This window comes from Carassius carassius, chromosome 21 (assembly GCF_963082965.1).
Source record: "Carassius carassius chromosome 21, fCarCar2.1, whole genome shotgun sequence".
Lineage (NCBI taxonomy): Eukaryota > Metazoa > Chordata > Actinopteri > Cypriniformes > Cyprinidae > Carassius > Carassius carassius.
The window spans coordinates 5,101,633-5,122,477 of NC_081775.1; the positions used below are offsets into that span (position 1 = coordinate 5,101,633).

The following is a 20,845-nucleotide window of genomic DNA, read 5'->3' on the forward strand; positions in this document are numbered from 1 at the left end:
AATTCAAAGAATAATTGTAGTAATTCGCTAAATATTTTAATGTGACTCTATGATAAAAATGATTAATTAAAATAATTCATTAATGTAACTGGTGGTAGTTGAGGAGAGACCCCCCACATTATTGTAAAGCGCTTTGGGTGTACAACAATACACAATAAAGTTCTATATAAATGCATCATTCATTCATTCATTCAGTAATTCATTCAGTCATTCATGTAACTTGAAATTATTCTTATAGAAAATGGTAAATTGTGTTGTACTTCTGGTGTATAATCACAGCATAACAGAAGATGTTGTATAGTGAAAACCCTTATCAAGCATATGGCCTCTGTGAAAAAACAAAACAGAGTTGGCATTAACATGAAACTGATACATACATTTGGTACAGTACAATATCTAAGAGCTGTAATGTCCTTATGTGGGCACTGTTTGCCTAAAAACGTACTCTCTCAGCTCTCTCTCCACTTGAACAAACATATTTGTGGGAGGAGCCACAGAGAGGCCATCGTTCACTTGAAAGAGCTGCAGGATTCAATAGCTAAGAACATGTAAAGGTGACCCACTCGACCTAACGAAGAGCTGTAAACAACAGAGGCTGGCACAAAGATGCCATTACTCAAAAACAACCATGAGAATTTGCCAAGCAAACAGTGATTTAGTTCAGCGTGGGAAAGGGTTTTGTGGTCGGATGAGACCAAGATAGAGCTTTTACTTCAGATTGAAAGCATTATGTGTGCCGTGAATCTGGCAGCCCAGTGGCCGCAGGTCAATAACACTGTGAAGAACTGCAGTGCTAACATCATGCTGTTCTTCTCTAGGGACTGGACTTTCTTCTTACAAATGAAGGATGGATGATGCAAAATATAGTGAGATACTGCAAGAGAGCCTGTTTAATTCTTCTACAGAACTGAAGCTCGCAAAGAAGCTGATCTTAAAAATACTGAATAAACACTATAGTGGCTCAAAAAAAAAAAAAAAAAAAAGTGAACATCAAGGTGAAAAGCAAGGGTCAGATCAAAATCTGATCTCATAAAGAATCTGGCATGTTTTGAAGTGTGCTCTCCCTTACCTAGAAAACCTGGAGCAGAACAGACATACATAGTATACTGTACTTAGACCAAAACACTGGTCAAAAAAACAAAAATTTGAATTGATTTGTACAATTATTAATACAAATTATATTGAAAACAAGGATTAAATATGCAAGCAGCATATTTCAGATTTTTATTTTTGTTAAGAAATTTATCTTAACATACAATAAGAAAATTAATATTTTCTGGGTACTGGGTATATAAATTGCATGCATCATTTTTTTTATAATAGAAGTAAAAGAAAATGCAACCATATGTGTATGCAATTACATTTTTACTTATATCACAGTTTTACTCATCATGGCAAACATTGTTTTGCTGTTAAAACAGCAATAGGGCTGATCTCAGTAATTTAGATGATGAATATGTTCGGTCAGAATTTTGGGCGTTTTCAAACTTTTGGGGTGTTTACTACCCTATAGCTATGTAACAACTGGTCTTGCAATGAAAGAATATAACAAGCTATATTATTAATGATGAATCCTTAACTAATTCTTAGACATGCTTAATACAATTTATGGAGCCACATTTTGTCTATAGATAAAATGCTGGACTGTTACCTGGTTGAATCTCATGAAACATGGGTCATATTATATTGCAACGTATTGTAATTTGACATTAAAACGTTCTTCAATTATATAAAAAAAGAAGTAATATTCCTTATATTTGGCTTAGTTCTCTTTAAGAAATATAGAATTTTTCAATTTTGAAGACAAAAATGTAATGCTTTCATGAGTTTCACCCAGCCAACCTGGTTAGTAGTGAGTAACTTTGTTGTGGATGTAATAAACATTAAGTGATTAAATGCATGTGTGTCAGTGCTTTGTTGGGGCTTTGCTATTTAGGCTTTGCTTTTCTCAGAGGACTCCGGTGTCATCGCCTCTCCACCTCTGAAGCGCTGACTGAGTTCAGCAGACATCACAGAGCAACAGGATTTCTGTAAGAAACAAGGTCATTTTCACTTTCAAAATCTGTCTGTGTACCATAGCCTCAGGTCAATTTAATACCGTGGTCCAAAAAGCACGCTACTGTTCAGTATTGTTTTTATTTATTTATTTATTTCAGTTTTTAATTTGAAAGTTCACCAATGTTGCACTTTTTTTTCAAAATATATTGTACAAATATATTAAAAAAGTAATATTATGAAATATAATCAAAATGTAAGAATGTTTTAGTGATCAGAAAGTTAGGAAGAACAGTATTTTAATGCAAATGTTTTGTAACATTAAAAGTGTTTAGTAAATCAGCAAAAGTATCAATTTATTAAAAGAAATGTTTAAAACTAAATTCTTTGCTGCTTAATATTTATTATTATTATTATTCTGTGGAAACAGTGACACTTTGCTAAAGGAAGTTCAAAAGAACAGAGTGTATGTGTCATAATAAAGGTCTTCACTGTCACATTTTGAGAAATTTAATCCATCCTTGCTGAATGAAAGTATGATTTTTTTAAATTTAATTTTTCTTACTGACCCAAAACTTATATATGGTTGAGTAACAGTTTCCACAAAATATTAAAGAGCAAAAAAAAAAAACAAAAAAAAAAAACATTTTTTACATTTTTTTTAACATTGATAGTAATAATAAATGTTTCTTTAGCAGCAAAGATCATGTGACACTGAAGACTGGAGTAAGGATGCTGAAAATACAGCTTTGATCACAGTAATAAATTACATTTTAAAACATATTAATGTACAAAACAGTTATTGTAAATTTAAGATAACACTTTATTTTAAGGTGTCCTTGTTACACGTTACATGCACTTACTATAACAATAAATTATGCATAATTCCAAACCCTAAACCTAACCCTTACCATTTAGTAAGTATGTGTAACTAATTCATATTACTCAATACTTAAATGTATAATTACATTGTAACAAGGACACCTTAAAATAAAGTGTTAGCAAATGTAATTATTCCAAACTTTTGACCTGTCACAAATGTAGATGGAAAATGGACCCTACGTCATTATACTGGACCCACCTGCTGACTGTTAGCAATTTTGCGTGATTTGGCGGCCAGTTCCATCAGAGCCAAGAAAAGCCCCAGTCCCAGACCGAGTGCCAGCAATAAGAAGATTCCCTTCAGACTGGTGGGCTTCAGTGGAGCACTCTTGCCATTTACTGCAATACAGCTGTTGGCCCACCACTTACTGCGGAAATAATCCAGCTCGCCAGACTCACTCAGATGCAGAATGGCAACACTTAGGTTTTTCACCAAAGGAGAGCCTAAGACATTAACAAACACATGCATAACGAGGCCTTTCAGGAAGCACTGCTAATACGGACTGATCGCAATATTCATATACCACAGTGTTTACATGGTACATCAATGGTATTCAGTGTAATAAAAATGGGACATGAAACCATAAATCATCATGGTACTGTGTCTAAAATGAGAATTACCTAAAGGCGCGGCGATGCTGTATCCCCTCATGCCGATGATTTCTGGAGCACGTGTGAGGTTACAATATCTCGCCACTGCCAGGTCGAGGGACACAGATTCACCGATGAAAGCATAGTTGCCTTTCTGAGCCCTGCGGAAACCTTCTTCTGCATTGAGTGAATAGCTCTGGGCTTTCTTGATGTGCTCATAGATCCTGTGGTGTGTGGGGTTGTTTGAGTTCTGGTCAAAGATAGATAATTATGAAACATAGCTGAGAGCTGCTGTCATATGGGTGCATAACCAACTGACATTAAATGATTCACAATTCAGATCAGTTTGCACAAAATGTAGACTTTTACACTCTTAAAAATAAAGGTGCTTAAAAGGGAATTCACAGTGATGCCATAGAAGACCAATTCAGTCAAAACTTCCTTAAAGAACCATCTCTTTCTCACCTTTTTATAATCTGAAGAATCTATTTTCGCCACAAAGAACCTTTTGAGAAACAGAAATGCTCTTCAGATATTAAAGGTTCTTTATGGCATCATGAAGCACCTTTATTTTAAGAGTGCATTGCAAGAGTTGCATTCCTTATATGTTCATAGATATAATATGACTGTTTGGCCAATTATTGTCAGTCATCCATCAATATTGTTGAATGTAAATTGGGTTAAACACAGATTATAGAGATGATTCACCCAGAAATTAAAAAATCTGTCATCATTTACTTCCCCCTCAAGGTGTTCCAGAACCCATAAGACTTTAGAACAAAGATACAGGTGTCTTTAACATTCTCTCATCAGAAAAGTCAACATGATTAGAGATAAAGATATCATAAAAGTACGTATATCAAAGTCTTCTGAAAAGACACATTCATTTTATATTTTGAACAGATGCATCTAGTAAGTTGAGCTGCCGCTGACTATATTTAATGTTGTCTATGTATGTGCATTGATCAATGTGTATGTGTAAATAAAACCCTTATTTAAATACATCCATCATATTAAGTGATCAGGGGTGCGTTCTCCGATAACGTTGTCTCTTAGCGCGCTACGAATACTCAAAAGGTACACCTTAACTACAGGTATACCTTTGCTACGTGTGTTCTCCGAACTATACCTTAGGATGTAGCTTAAGGTAAACCTTCTTAAGTTCGACCTTAGCAGTTGCTGTCCATGGTGGAGGTGCTGAATAGGTTGATATCGACGCCTCGATGATCGATTGTGCGCTCTTTCCTTCACAGCGGTATAGGTAAAGTATTGAGAAAACAATGTTCTTTATAAAAAAGCGTTTTAGAAATAGTACAAACTGCATTTATCGGGGCTTATTGAAATAAGTACATGCAGAAATAAATATGAGTATGTGTTTATAATTTAGCAAGTGTACAATCCCAAACCCTCACGGCCATAAGTGTGTTAATGTTCTCCACAACGTATGCTGATTATCCACCAGCCGTATCACATTATTGGCGTAAATCGCTCATTTGTGTAATTTGATGATTTCCTCAATAAAAGCGCAAACATGAGAGACATGCCGACATTCACTATGTAGGGGAAAAAAGTCCGCAAAAAGAGATCGCCAAGCCACACTGAGGTCTTACTCAGCAATATATAATTTTAAAGTAAAGTAAAAATGTAATTTTAAAGTAAAGTAAACTATAATAATATTAAATTATTATAATATATTATAATATTATTAAATATTAAAATATAAATATTAAATATAATATTATTATAATATTATTAAATTAATAATATTAATAATATTAAATTAATAATATTAAATTAGTGTATAATTTTAAAGTAAAATAAAGTAATAATATTAAATTAATAATATTAAATTAGTGCATTATACATTATATATATATTATATATAATATAACATTTTCTATGTGTAATTAAACTGCGATGTAAAAAATCTTTTTGTGTAGTGGTGGCCACTAGCGGTATGAACCGTCAGCAGCGATAAGGTATAGCTAAGAGCGCTCCAGACCAACCTTACGAACGCATGACTTACAGAAGGTATACTTAACTAAGAAGGTTTCGGAAACCACGTATTAACGATAAGGTACTTCTTAAGGTACAACTTAAGAACGACGTAGCGTTAAGGTAGTTTCGGAGAACGCACCCCAGGGGTGCGTTCTCCGATAACGTTGTCTCTTAGCGCGCTACGAATACTCAAAAGGTACACCTTAACTACAGGTATACCTTTGCTACGTGTGTTCTCCGAACTATACCTTAGGATGTTGCTTAAGGTAAACCTTCTTAAGTTCGACCTTAGCAGTTGCTGTCCATGGTGGAGGTGCTGAATAGGTTGATATCGACGCCTCGATGATCGATTGTGCGCTCTTTCCTTCACAGTGGTATAGGTAAAGTATTGAGAAAACAATGTTCTTTATAAAGAAGCGTTTTAGAAATAGTACAAACTGCATTTTTCGGGGCTTATTGAAATAAGTACATGCAGAAATAAATATGAGTATGTGTTTATAATTTAGCAAGTGTACAATCACAAACCCTCACGGCCATAAGTGTGTTAATGTTCTCCACAACGTATGCTGATTATCCACCAGCCGCAGGGGCGCTGGACTGGGGGTAAAACCAGTACTGATTACCAGGGCCCCAAAGGAAGAGAGGGCCCTTGAAAAGTCTGTAATATATATTTTCAAGGGGAGGGGGGCCCATTAGGACTGCCTATGCATAGGGCCCGGGATCTTGTGCAGCGCCCCTGACCAGCCGTATCACATTATTGGCGTAAATCGCTCATTTCTGTAATTGGATGATTTCCTCAATAAAAGCGCAAACATAAGAGATATACCGACATTCACTATGTCGGGGAAAAAAGTCCGCAAAAAGAGATCGCCCAGCCACACTGAGGTCTTACTCAGCCCATATCCATCCCCAACAACCTCCAGAAAACTCCCCAAGGCATAAAAACGAAGAGCCGCCAGCAGCTGAATTTCGGGGCTGAGGGGGTAGCTCCGTCGAGTTTGTCTTGACAAATCTGGGCCAACAAGATGCAAGAGCTGCAGAATTTGCTCCCGTGGCAGGCAAATTTTTTTTACAATGGTCTCTTCTGACATGGTAGTCAGTGGACTAAAATGTTCTCTTATAAAGTAGTTGACATACACTAACTGGCTCCGCGGACGCCGCCGTCTTTGATTTAAAACAAGTACTCGCTGTCTCGCTGCCATAGCTATAAAGTTTGTGTAAACTCATCTTTCTTTATATAGACTCCTAAGCCTTTTCTGTCAAATGGTTCGCCAGCTGATGTGCCTTAGGATAGTAAATAAAAAAGCTAACAACCATTAGTGTATGGAAACTTTATTAATGAAAACACTTCCATACACTGGGTGTAGGCTATAACAACTTAAGTATTTTATGTGTATAATTTTAAAGTAAAGTAAAAATGTAATTTTAATACTAAATCAGATTTTATATTAAATGTTCATATAAAATTTCTATGTGTAATTAAACTGCGATGTAAAAAATATTTTTGCGTAGTGGTGGCCACTAGCGGTATGAACCGTAAGCAGCGATAAGGTATAGCTAAGAGCGTTCCAGACCAACCTTACGAACGCATGACTTACAGAAGGTATACTTAACTAAGAAGGTTTCGGAAACCACGTATTAACGATAAGGTACTTCTTAAGGTACAACTTAAGAACGACGTAGCGTTAAGGTAGTTTCGGAGAACGCACCCCATGTCTCTTTTAAAGTTTAAATGTTGATTACCAAGACTTGGGAAAAAATGGTATTTTCATTTGTGTTCAGAAGATAAACTTCTTAAAAGTCTTATGAGTTTGAAACTATTCAAGAAAATGATCACAAAAGGTTTGCTTTGTAGGAAAAAAGGTATTTTTTAATTCTTGAAGAAACTACTATATATATATATATGACGTTTTAATAATATTATATATTTTAACGAACTGATTCTATTTATTATAAATACCGTGTCTTACCCTGAAGAAGTTAAAAGAGGAAGAATCTTTAATGGTCCCGTACTCGATCAAGTTTTGATTAGCGAGGTCTTCAAAGCTCTTGATCGACTGCTGCTGGTTGTCTGAATACAGCCATAAACTGAGGTTGGCGAAGTAACATGCGAGCAGCACTAATGAAAACAGCCACCAGATAGAGGTAATGACCCGTCCCGAAAGAGCCTTGGGGTGAGGACCAGCACCTACAGAAAAATGTATAATTAACTTCTAATTTTTAAGAAAATACAAGTCACTGCAGATTTGTTTTTAGGTAATTCAGTAAATCAGGTTCATTGGAAGAACATGCCTGTGACAACATTTCCGCAAAATCATATTACATTGCTTCTTATATGTTTTACGACACTTTCAAAGTAAAATGTTCAGCAAGTGACGCATGTTTTATGTCAAACATTTAACACGGCAATGTTTTTTTTAACCTTAGATGCCTTTTTGGTTATCTTGGATGTCATAGCAGTTCAGAACTGAAATGTCTGGTGAGTGGCACTAAACAGTTAACGCTTTATCGTGTTTGAAAATAACATACTATCTACAATCACTCCTCATCCCAAGTGCAGTACTATACCAGGTGAGCATCCGAGCAAGTTTACTATGCCTGAAAAGTCAATTGCAGCTGATAATGTAAACATTAAAAATGCAATGCAATGTAGAAGTGTTTCGAGGTTTATTTATGATTGTTTCTTTTGTTCAAGCAAATGACCACAAATAAGCCACTGCAATCATACATTTGTGTAAAAAGGGAATAAAAGATTTGGTCTTTTACTGCATTTCAATAATGTGGAAATATGGAAAATAAAGTGAATTGTATATAGAGGTACATTTTTGGATTTGTTTGCAAAACAATATGAGCCTGTGTTGCTTGTATGCTGCATTGTTATTCATAAACTGGCTCTGAACCATTTAAAAGTATACAAGTAATCCAAATCCAAGTAAATCCTGCTGAAAAGAAACCAGTCTGAGCCAAATTGTTTTGATGTATTGTTCCAGTCATTCTGAAGTCTGTGTGGGTGTAAATACTCGTAACCACGATTATCATACGGTACCTTGAAGAGTCATTGCTCCCATGGTATACCAAAAACTGTGTGAGAGCGTGAAGAAATTCTCTTCTTTCTCTGGTTGCTTCCATTCACAGGGGCTAATCCTAAAACAATCAAAATAATTGTAAATAAAAATGATCTTACATTTCAGGGTGCCATGGATTTATCATCCCACCCTTACCGTGACACTAAGAAGATGCAGACGGATGTCAGCAGGTAGGCGACCAGCACACCCATCCACATCTCAGTGGAGAACAGGCTCAGAAGGCTGAGGAACTGAGAGTCATCAGAGACCAAGTCTTTCCTTAGGATGAAGCTAAGTCCCGTCTGCATGAAGGGTTTGGTCATGTCCACAGCTGTCTCACGTTTAGCTGTAAGAGTCAGAGGCGCCACAGCGATGTCTGCTTCCTGTAGAAACGAGCAGCACATAACACAGATATGGTTTCTTTGGATACTTTTGCATATAATACAGTACATGCAGGCAAGATTTATTAGAAACAGATGGTTGGATGTGAAAGGCATAACCTTTGCATTTTCATGTGTTCAAGACGAACACATAAGTAAATGAATATCGTTGTGAAACAAAATATTACCATAAATGTATGAATGGTTCCAAATTACAACTACTTAACTCCAAAGATGAAAGAGACTCACCCCTCTGACTACCTCTCCAATCATGCCGTTCCAGTTGCCACTGTCATCTGTTATTCCATACCGGCCGTCCTTCACCAGCTCAATATCATATTTAAAATCTAATTTCTTTGCGATAGCTGAAAGCAGGTCAATGCAGAAGCCCTCCAGTTCAGAGCCTTTGGACATTGCATATGGTTCTTCCTGCGTGGGATTGTGAGTAATAACAACTGAAAACATGATTTAGCTAATATTAAAGACGTAAATGAGCATCCAAGATGTATCTAACTTAACTTACCTTGATGGTTGTAACTTTTAATACCTGTGGTCCTAAAATATAAAAACAACATTTCATTAGCTAGATTCAAATCCATAAGAATCCTCCACTAATTCTTCATTACTACAGAGATCAGACTGAATGCTCGGCTCAGTCTTTTGAATAATGTGGGTAACCAAACAGTTGCTGGTCCCCATTGACTTCTGTAGTATGGACAAAAATACAATGGAAGCCAATGGGAAGAAAAATTGTTGGGTTACCAACATTCTTTAAGATATCCTATTTTACATTCAGCAGAAGACAGAAACTCATACAAGTTTGGAATAACTTGAGGTAAAGTGAATCACAACGGGATTTTCTGTCCCTTTGATGCTTAGGGTTAAGAATTTGTTCAAAACAGTGAGTGGTAGTAAAAGTGATGCTTGACTTAGTAAACCTCACTAATTATTCAAAAAAATGTTTTGACACAATATGATTTTCTTCTTGCCTCTAATTGGCTGTTAGATGTGAGTTATTTTTTTTTTTGGAGAGCTAATCCAATTTTCAAATCAGTGAGTAGAAACAGAACCAGGGAAAAAACACTGCTTGTCTCAATCTGACAAGGTCAGAGCACTTGGACAGCATCCCTGATTGCTAATGAAGCATTCTGTCACGCTGGGATGTACTTTGCACTTTTCTTCAAACAACCACTAATATTCCCAAATTTAGCGGATGCAGACAATGTCCCACTTGTGCTACAGCGCAATGGTGAAACGGTCGCCTCATGGACACTAATCTTGCTTTGACAAAATGAGACATAAAAGGAGATCGCTGGAAATAAACAAAAGCTTGCTTTTGAGAGTTCACTGCCTCCTGCAGCGGAACGGATGCGGTGAGAGTTTGAGAACGTTCCAGTGACTCTCTAAAGAAAGCGCTTACAAAATGATGGGAAAGTGCCCCACTCGTCTGGCTGCAGCATCTGAGTCCACTTGAAAGATGCTCTCTTTATTGTTTTGATCCTGTTTTTAATGCAGACCAGTCCACATTAACCAGCAGACATTCTGAAAGATGCATGAATGTGTATGTCAGTCTATAATCATGAATCAAAGTGTTGTTGCTTGAAGCCAAAAATATGGGTCAAATATAACATCCAGTTTTAAGGGTTTTTCATTAAGGGTTAATCAATCCAATTCCTGTAATATTAATACTACTTTGTACAAATATGTAAGATGTTTGAGAGTATACTCAATTGTGGCACTCTTTCTGCACAGCAACTTCGAGTACAAGTGAGTACAATCCTCTGACTTTTAAACATGATTTTTTTTTATTAAGAGCCACGCTGATTTGTAGCTTTTACAGAAGATATTGTCTTTACCAAAAAAAAAAGAAAAGAAAAGAATAATACATTTTGAAGAAATTATAATACTTATTATTATTAAAAGGCATTGGTGATCTTATGTGCAGAATGCAAAAAAACAAAACAAAAACAAAACAAAAAAAAACAACAACAACAAAAAAAGTTCAAATTTGTAAATTCAGTTATTTGCTCAACCTTACATCATTCCCAACCCACATGATATTTCTGGACTGGCCCATGCTCTTTTCCAACCTATTACAATAAACTGGGACTGTAGATCCAAAAGATACACATAAGAGTTTGTATCTATTCTAGTTTTTTTGTAGGTAATGTTAGAGTTAAAGTTGAGCAGTGCTGAATAAGCCCGGCCAGCTTCTGGTGAGAATGTGTTGTTGTTGTCTGAGTTTCATCCGTGCGACACCCAGCAGGCCTCCATCAGTGTCACAGCATATCACTGACACTCTCATCCTCCCTTTCAAACCATGAAAAATGTACATGCCATCAAAACTGAAGTCATGTCATGGGCTGCCCCGGATTAGTGACTGCTTGGTTAGCGGTGGCTAATTGATTAATCACACTCATTGTAGTGAATAGCAGCAGTGTTCTCCGGTCTGAATGCCGACTGCTCCAGGCCTGGCGGGACGTCATGAGACAGTGCCAGCGCAGTGCAGTGCCTCAGACTCAAACATGCCGTATCAGACACATATTGACTTTATCTACATGGACCGTCTGGTTATAGGCACTTTTAAACCCTATTTACCTCAGACTCCTGAAATCCTTGCTGTAATGACAACATCATCACACAGCACTGATGAAATGATTTCAGTTGTCCTGATGATGAATAGCTCATGGTGTTCATGAACTCATCAAGGGTTAAAAAAATCAAAAACGCCTCGAAATTTACATAAAGGTAAATAAATCCTGATGGGCCCTATTTTAACGATCAAAGTGCAAGGTCTAATGCTCATGGCACAGGTGCAATTAGGGCATGTCCGAATCCACTTTTGCTAGTTAAACTACAGGAAAAAATGGTCGGCGTGCCTGGAGCATGGTTTGAATGGGTTGTGCCAATTCTCTTAATGAGTAATGGGTGTGTTTTCAGCATAACGTGCCCAGAGAGTCATAACGTACATCAAAGTCTCATCTCCCATTCCCTTTAAGAGCCAGTTGTGCTCGCGCCATGGCAGATTCGCTAGATGGCAGAATTTGCAAGTGCAAAGACTTGAACTCGTCTCCAGAGAGGAAACAGAGGTCCTCATACACGAGCAGATAGGTAGCCTAATTCTGAAACATGCAATGACTATCCATTATGACATGTAGGCATTTTTAGCAGAGAATATATGCCTATATTGCATGTCTCCCAGATCCATGCATTTCCATGTAGCCTACACGGTTGCAATATTTACATTTTTTATATTTGGCATGTTTGTTTGCTGCTGCACATCCCAAAAACAACAACAACAACAACAAAAAAAAAACGGAAAAAACAAAAAACACTTGCTTTCGGCCTTGCGATGTGTGATAGCTGTATGATAGGGCCGTCAACTCATTTTCAGTAGAGGAAGAAAACATTAACAAAAAACATAAATTATTTGTGCCCTGTTGTACTGGGAAAAGGATGAATAAGTATGAACATTGCATCGATAAATAAAACGGTCACACTTTATATTAGGTGGCCACAACTACTAGTGTTCCTGTAGCTCAAGTGGTAGAGCATTGTGTTAACAAGCGCAAGGTTGGGGGTTCGAATCCCAGGGAACACATCTTAGGAGAAAGTTGTTAGCTTGAATTTGTCCAGTTTGTTGGATAGTAGAAAGTTTATTATATATGCAACTTTGCATAGGAATAGTAAGATAGTAAGATTTTGACAATCTAGCAAGCTGCTACAATTAGCATTGTAGCCATCTAATTTTTAGTCAGTGGCTAAAATTAAACTTTTATGGATAGATAAACATATAATTTTTTACATTTGTGTTGGTAGCAGGAAAATGCAAATGTTGTGAGTTTTACAAAATGATGATGATAATCAACACAACACGTACATCATGTTTTCAAAGTCAAATTTTTAAAAATGTATTGGCGCAAGTTATTTCATGTTTATGTTTTGCAAGGAGATCTAAACTGTCCATTAGTGCTCCCATTCATGTCAATGAATTACACGATTTACAATCCTTGTTTTTTTCTAATTTCAACAACACAACTTTCTGAGCTGATTATCTTTAGTGACTTATCCCAGATGAAAAATAAGTTATGAAACCAAAATATTTCTAATGAATTTCCTAGGTATTTTTCTCTCTATTCATGAGTAAAATAAGGTCTAAATGTAAATGTAAAAGTAAATATAAACATAACCACTTCAAAATGTAGGGTGAATCTTCTAATGAGGCTATGCAAACCAGGCAAACCATAACCCCCTTTGTGGCTAGAAGAGATGCAGCAAAATCCGGAAGCTAATAATAAATTCAATTTTCTACCTATTAGATTGTGTTTTATTAACGTCTACACCCTAAACCTAGTAATTCTTGTTGAACAGTCTAAGATAAATTATGCTATATTGATGTGCGCATACCCAGTAGTTTTTGCTGTCTAATTCCCAGTCTTAACCCACCTCTTGACCCACAGCTTGATCTTAAAACACAGCTAAACATTCACCTACAGCTTGTCTTACTATGTTTGATATTACAGTATGATGTTACCTGCAGCGCAGAGCCCGGCCAGCAGTGCTGATGAGACCAAGACGAGTTCTAGTGGAGTCATGTTTACTGCCAATAACCTGCACTGGAATTATACACATGGTGTTATTAAAACATCATTCATTCAAGAATTCAAAATTCAAATATATGCATTTAACTTTTCAGCTGATCTCTTTAAAGATCTGCCATTGTACACTTTTAAGCATTTTAAATATTACTTTAGTACAGCACAGACAAAACCATGATCAAAATGCTTAAACAAAACAGTAAATGGGCAAAAACAATCTTACCTTAAACTGTAGTAAGCCCCTTATTATTGCTCAATGCATAAGGCAGCACACTATATAAAGCTTACACACACACCCAAGAGACTAACAACAGCCAATAAGAGAGCAGGGGATGGTCTTGAGTGGGGGGAAAGGGTGGCTGTGTCTGACCACAACAAATCCACAAGGATTTATGGGAGATTGAAACTTGGGCAAAGAATAACAAGCATGTGATCCTGCAAACAAGGGATCTGAGAGCCTTGCAGTACACAGGGGCGTGCAGAAATGATTCTCTACAGATGCTCATAGAACATTCAGTGGAGAGCTGGATTTTATTGTTAGACTTCTTTTGTCCTTTTAAAATGGTCTAATCCTAATTTATGACCCCATAGAATGGACCTGGCGTGAACATAAGGGGTTTCAACCTCTGCATCATGGCAAGCCAAAGCCACGACTTGAAAAGTGAAGTGAAACTGACCCACTGTGATAAACACACACTCTGCCGCTCGAATCCTAATGAAGTGAACTTTTGTTAGAAAGACAACAGCCTGCAATCTCTGTCACTCAAAGAGTCATGTAAATCCCAAGGCGTTTTTTTTTAGCCTCACAGAAGGCTTCGACTATGGTCTGTCTCACCAGCCATCGTAGTCTTGGTAACCATGGCCCCTCGGCATGCCTGAGCTTTTATCGAACACGTCAGTCATAAGAGATGATGAATAGGTCATGGTGTTTTTGAACTCATTAAGGGTTAAAAAGGGGGCCACCATAAAAACATCCTGGCTCTTGACGATAACAATTTTCAGTAGAAACTGGCACTGTGAAAATGAAAGAAAAAAAAACGAACAGAAGATCTTTTGGTCTGAGAAGTAATTGGACATCAAGTGTGGGGCGAGGCTTTATTCTGTGACATTTTTTCTCAGCAGGAGTTCTGTGTGTAAGGCTAAGGGGCTGGAAAGGGTGAAGCCATTCTTCTCAGAATTTTTCTTTTGCATTTTCTTTGTCTAGATGTCAGCTTTAAAGACACAATTTGCAATTGCACAGGCATGATGGGCTTTGTTTCCCCCACGATCCAAAGACATGCGGGTAAAATGGTGATCCTGAATTGCTCTTATCAGCCTTGAGGTTTCTTTTTTTGTTTTGATGCATGCTGCGGCACAATGCTGCGCATAGTTGTGTCCAGTGTTTATAAATGTTCCACGCACGTTAAATGGCTATAAATACTTATATCAAGAGCATGTTTACAGATGAGAACAAAACAGCACTGGATGAAGTGGATTAGAGCCCTGCACGGGCCTCAAATATAGGCCCTAGCACATAACCCCCCCCCCCCCTCCTTTACAAATTAATTGTTGTAGGCTAACTCGATCTCATGAAAGTGCGTATAGCATGATTTTTTGCTTCTATTTGGCGTAATATCTCTATACAGAAATTTACTTTGGCATGCAAACGATTGATAAACTGTTGGCATAGCTGGTTCAGTCGACAGAAATACAGGACGTACACAGGCCTATGATAACTGCTGAAATGTTTGGGGGCAAATCAGAGGTCAGTCTGAGTGCTCGTGGTACTCACAGTGCAGGCGCCACGGACCCGCACGGTTGCCCTGATAATAAACACCGAAACAGCAACCGTTCATGTGTCAGCGCTCAATACGCAACTCCTATATGAAAAGCTTTTTAGGGGGCCCCCTGGCTTTAGGGGGCCCAAGGAAGTCGCCTGCCTTTGCCTAATGAGTAAGTCCACCCCTGCTGAGATACAGTCCTTGTGACAGTTTCTCTGCATGACAAGGGAAATGCATGGATCTGGGAGACATGCAATATAGGCATATATTCTCTGCAGACGCTCAAAGAAAGGCCAGTCAATAGCTGGCCTAATCCTGTTTTATAGCCCAATAGAACGGACCCTGACGTGGTACATTTCAATTTTAACCTCTGTCTTACTTTTGTGCTATATGAAAGGTTAGTCTCATGAGCTTAGTGTATCCTTTTCCATTTTATACAGCTAAAATTAATCAATTTACTCAAACTTTATTTTAATACCATTAACTATGACTTTTGCATCAATAAACTCTTAATTTGCTGCTTATTAATAGTTAGTGAGGTAGTTGTTAAATTAAGGTATTGGGTAGGATTAGGGATGTAGAATATGGTTGTGCAGAATATGTGCTTTATAAGTACTAATAAACAGCCAAAATGTTATTAATTGGTATGCTAATAGTTAAAAATGTATTGTGAGAATTGGTCCCTATGCTAGTCTTACCATCAATTAATTTTTCTAAAGCAAATACAGAAATATACACTCAAACAGAGTATTAATGATTTTATTTATAGACACAATGCTTATTTATACTTTTGAATATGCTCTTGCATCACTTTGCATGCTAATATTTCTCATGTTTCTCTTGCATTATTGAAGCTTTTTCTCCTGTTTGCCATCCATAACAATGTCTTACCATCCAAACATGTTTTTGTTCATTCTACTTCTTTCTTATTATTTATCAGAATGAAACTCGGACTAAAAGCCAGCAGTATCCCAGAGTCCTCTTCTCAGTGTCACAGCTGAAGCTGGTGTTTGGTGAGTCTTGCAAACTAGAGACTGTAATAACTTCTTGTCTTGTTGTTTTGAGTCTGGACTGCCAGCTGGCCATAGCCTTTATTTCTCAAAAGAGGCTGATGAATGTTTGGAGAGTTTATGTGTATGTTTTAGTTACTCAGTAATTTTTTATAAGCACCTGCAAAGGAAACTGCACCATGAACTGACCATGAATATAATTCTAAAGCATTTATTAATCTTAGTTAATGTTAATTTCAGCATTAACTAATACATTACTAAGATTTATAAATATACAATGATATTTATATCTGTTAATATAATAAAATGGACTTGAGCTATAACGTGAACCAACAATGAAGAGCTGCATTTTTATTAACTAATGATAGCAAGGATTAATAAATACAAATGAATTGCTCATGGTTAATTAATGCATTAACTAAACTAATGAGACCCTATTGTCTTGAAACATCACATATTTTCATTTATTTAAATGTACAACACTGATCTTATAAAGACCATATAATTTGCATCAGTGAACATAATTATTAAATCTTTCCTGTGATTGAAAGATTGAATGTTTTATGGCAATACAACAGTATCGTAATGAAAAATTTAAATAATATGCTAAAATACAGAATCCATTTTAAGCCTTTTTCCTTTCTTAACCTAGTTTCTCTAGGTTTTCTATTCGGGAAAGTTCTGTGAATCGGGACTCGAACTCGGGATGCCTGGAGAGCGATGGTGCTTCATGTTGGCACGCTCCCCACAAAGTTTTTTGAAGATCTACTTAGACATGACGGTAACAGTTTTTTGACATTAACTTAACTCAAATAGTCTGTAGCATTCCTATGCCATTTTTATAGATTTACTTTTTGCATTGTCATTACATTAAAGTTTCAGCAAGAAATATGTTTTTCCCTGGACCACAAAACCATTCATGAGGGTAAATTGAGATCAGACATCCGAAAGCTGAATAATTAAGCTCTCCGTTGATGTATGGTTTGTTAGGATAATAGGACAATATTTGGCTGAGATACAACTATTTAAAATCTGGAATCTGAGGGTGCAAAAAAAATCTAAATATTGAGAAAATCACCTTTAAAGTTGTCCAAATGAAGTTCTTTGCAATGCATATTACGAATCAAAAATTAATTTTTGATATATTTATGGTAGGAAATTTACAAAATATTTTCATGTAACATTATCTTTCTAATGATTTTTAGCATAAAATAAAAATCAATAATTTTGATCCATACAATGCATTGTTGGCTACTTCTACAAATATACCACAGCGACTTAAGACTGGTTCACATATCAACAACTGAGCTCTTTCAGGTCAGGTTAGGTTAGGACTTTTGTTAAAATGCCTATAACACAATGCAACTTTTATTTAAATGATGGTTTAAAGCAGGGTTCCTCAAATCTTGCCCTGGAGGGCCAATCTGCTGCAGTGTTTAGCTCCAACTCTTATCAAACTCACCTACCTGTGATTTTCTAATGATCCCGAAGACATTGATTAGCATGCTCAGTAATGTTTGATTAGGGTTTGAGCTAAACTATGCAGGAAAGTGGATATCTTGAGCCAGATTTGAATATCCCTGGTTTAAAACGTCAAGAACGCTGTAAAGAAAATTCTAATATAATTACAATTAGAAATAACATTACTTTAAATGTAATGATCAACAACGAACTTTGTAGTCCCTGCATCTGCTGTTTTTTTATTTACATCTCAGACATTAGCAGTACCAAAATAATGAACTGCTCTTAAAATACTAGCATGGTCATGGTCTTCTTTGCAATACTTATCATTCAGTTTAGTGGTTAAATAAATATAGAAACTTTGATAAAAACACATATTTCAACACAAGTAGTTGTAAGTTAAGTATAACGTCTCTGAAATTTGTACACCACTGAAAGCAACCCATAATTTTCCATAAGAAGATCCAAGACTGTAATGCATATCTAAACATCTAGCAATATTATCATGCAGACACTCATCAATAAGCTCCACTTCTGCTGGTTTTACTGTAATCTCTACCTCAATTTTCTCATGCCCATATCTCCACCAATGATCAAAAAATATCAACTTTTGCTGTAACTTTGAATCATAAATCATGCTCTACTGTCACTGTCAATTTTAACTTTCTCAGTGGTGGCTTAAAGACCTTTACTATTCTGTAAATGACTGATACTTGACTCTATCGAATGAGGTCAAAGAATAATTGAACTGAGCTGAACTGAATAAAAATATTACATTACCTACTTTATACTTGTGATTATAACTGAAATGACTGATTACTGAGAATTTAGCTTAGAAGAAATCTGCATTTCATAAAGCATACTTGAAACTGGAATTGAATAGGATGGTCCTAAAGTCATGATTATCTTTGATATCTCCATTCATGCTCAGAATTTTAACCATATAACAGTCACGGTTGGTAAACCGTGATCTCTGGGTTTTGCACTTTGTGGTGAAATCTGAGTGTTTCGCGTCTGCACCTATTAGTTTGTGGGCGTCTCCGTTAATTGTCATCAGCAGCAGCTGTCACTCATTACACACTGCCTATATATTGGCTTGTCTCACGTCTTGTGTTTGTGAGAACGTTGTTTAATGTCGGTACCTCTGTTTATTGCTTCTGTGTCGTTTGCGTTGGATGTCTGTATTTTTCCCCGGAACCTCATCCACTCTCCGCACTATCACTCAGCATCTAGACTTACCTTCGGCTCTATTCCCCGCAGTTCCTGTGCCATCCTCTCCTGCTGCCTTCTCACCGTCACCATCCGGATTCCTCACCGCATCACCGCCATCTTGGATTATCGTCTTCCCTGCATTGTTTTTGTATTCTTGTTTGTTTGTTTATTTACCATTAAATTGTTAACTCGCACCTGTTTCCAGCCCCTCCTTCACCCAGTCGTCACAGAACGTTCTCACCACAATGGAAGCAGCGAGCACCAACACTCTTACAGACTTTATGCACCACAGTGTTAAATGCATGGATCAGCAGCAGGAGAGCATCTCTAACACCGGACGCGCTATCCAAGCACTGGTGGCACAGGTGTCCGAGCTCACCCAGCAGATCCATCAGCTCACTTCTCCTACTGCGCCCATCGCACCACCTGCGCCGCCCGTCCCCCGGGAGACCCCCCAGGATCACTTCCGGCCAGAGCCGCGACTTCCAGCGCCAGAAAACTACTCCGGTGAGCCAGCTTTTTGAAGAACTTTTCTGAATAAATGTTCTATGCACTTCGCCTTGCAGCCCTGCACCTTCGCCACCGAGGAATCTAAGGTGGCATTTACGCTCACTCTACTGTCTGGCAAGGCCGCCCTATGGGGGACGGCGGTGTGGGAGAATCAACATCCGTGTTGCACCTCGTTCCACACCCTCTCGGAGGAAATGAGGAGGGTATTCGATCGAGCCGCGGCCGGCAGGGAGGCCGCTCACCAGCTCTCAGACCTTCATCAAGGAACATCTTCAGTCACAGACTACTCCATTCAATTCCGCACCCTGGCGGCCGCTTGTCAGTGGAACGAGGCAGTGCAGCGGGATCGATTCCTGCATGGGCTATCCGACCGTGTTCAAAAGGAGATCTACCTCCTCAAGCTGCCCCCCACACTAAATGGTCTTATCGACTTGGCCTTACGAGTTGATGCACGGATTAATCGCCTGGGCCGCCAGACCAGTCCAACGCGCCATACCATCTCTCCGGTTAGGGGGGCGCTCGAGTCGAGAGAACGCGGTTGGTCATGAACATTCCTGTCCTGCCTGTGTCTCTTCCCATCCATGTCACCACACTAAACGGCCAGGAACTGCCTCACGTCACACACTACACAGAACCCATCACACTACTCACCTCTGGCAATCATCATGAAACCATATCCTTTTTCCTCATAGACTCCCCTGTAGCTCCCATTGTGTTAGGTCCCCCCTGGTTAATTAAACATAATCCACAAGTGGAGTGGGGTTCCAACACAGTCACATTGTGGAGTGAAAGTTGTCATGAGTCTTGTCTGGTTTCTGCTTGTCCTGTTGTCCCTGTTTCTGTCTTTCAGAAGGAGAACATGGTATTGCCAAACGTGCCTGCAGAGTGTCTGGACCTGAAGGAAGTGTTCAGTAAGTCCTGTGCTGCTTCTCTTCCTCCTGTGCCATAGATTTAGTGCCAGGTAAGTCTCCGCCTAAGGGCAAGTTATACTCTCTTGCTATTCCTGAGAGGGAGGCCATGGAGAAATACATTTCGGATTCCTTAGCATCTGGGTTCATCCGTCCTTCCTCTTCTCCAGCGGGGGCGGGATTCTTTTTTGTGGGTAAGAAGGATGGTTCTCTGCAACCTTGCATTGATTACCGAGAGCTGAACAACATTACGATAAAGAACACTTATCCATTACCACTCATGTCTTCAGCTTTCAAGAGGTTACAGGGAGCATCTGTATTCACAAAATTGGATTTACGTAATGCTTATCATTTGGTGCGCATCAGGAAGGGGGATGAATGGAAAACCGCCTTTAATACCCCCAGAGGGCACTTTGAATACTTGGTGATGCCGTTCGGGCTCTTGAACTCGCCAGGGGTTTTCCAAGCACTCGTG

General features: G+C 37.9%; 1 protein-coding gene across 1 annotated transcript; it reads right to left on the reverse strand.

The window, feature by feature from the left end:
* Positions 1-1,194: 1,194 nt before the first annotated feature.
* On the reverse strand, positions 1,195-13,561 carry si:ch211-251b21.1 (uncharacterized protein LOC571720 homolog). Its single transcript, XM_059503068.1, has 9 exons — positions 13,446-13,561; positions 9,435-9,466; positions 9,161-9,340; positions 8,688-8,914; positions 8,513-8,610; positions 7,437-7,654; positions 3,499-3,718; positions 3,077-3,321; positions 1,195-2,028 (listed from the first exon to the last, which is right to left on the reverse strand). The coding sequence occupies exons 1-9, from the start codon at positions 13,504-13,506 to the stop codon at positions 1,933-1,935; spliced, it is 1,377 nt and encodes a 458-aa protein (XP_059359051.1). The 5' UTR covers positions 13,507-13,561; the 3' UTR covers positions 1,195-1,932.
* Between the last annotated feature and the right edge of the window lie 7,284 nt (positions 13,562-20,845).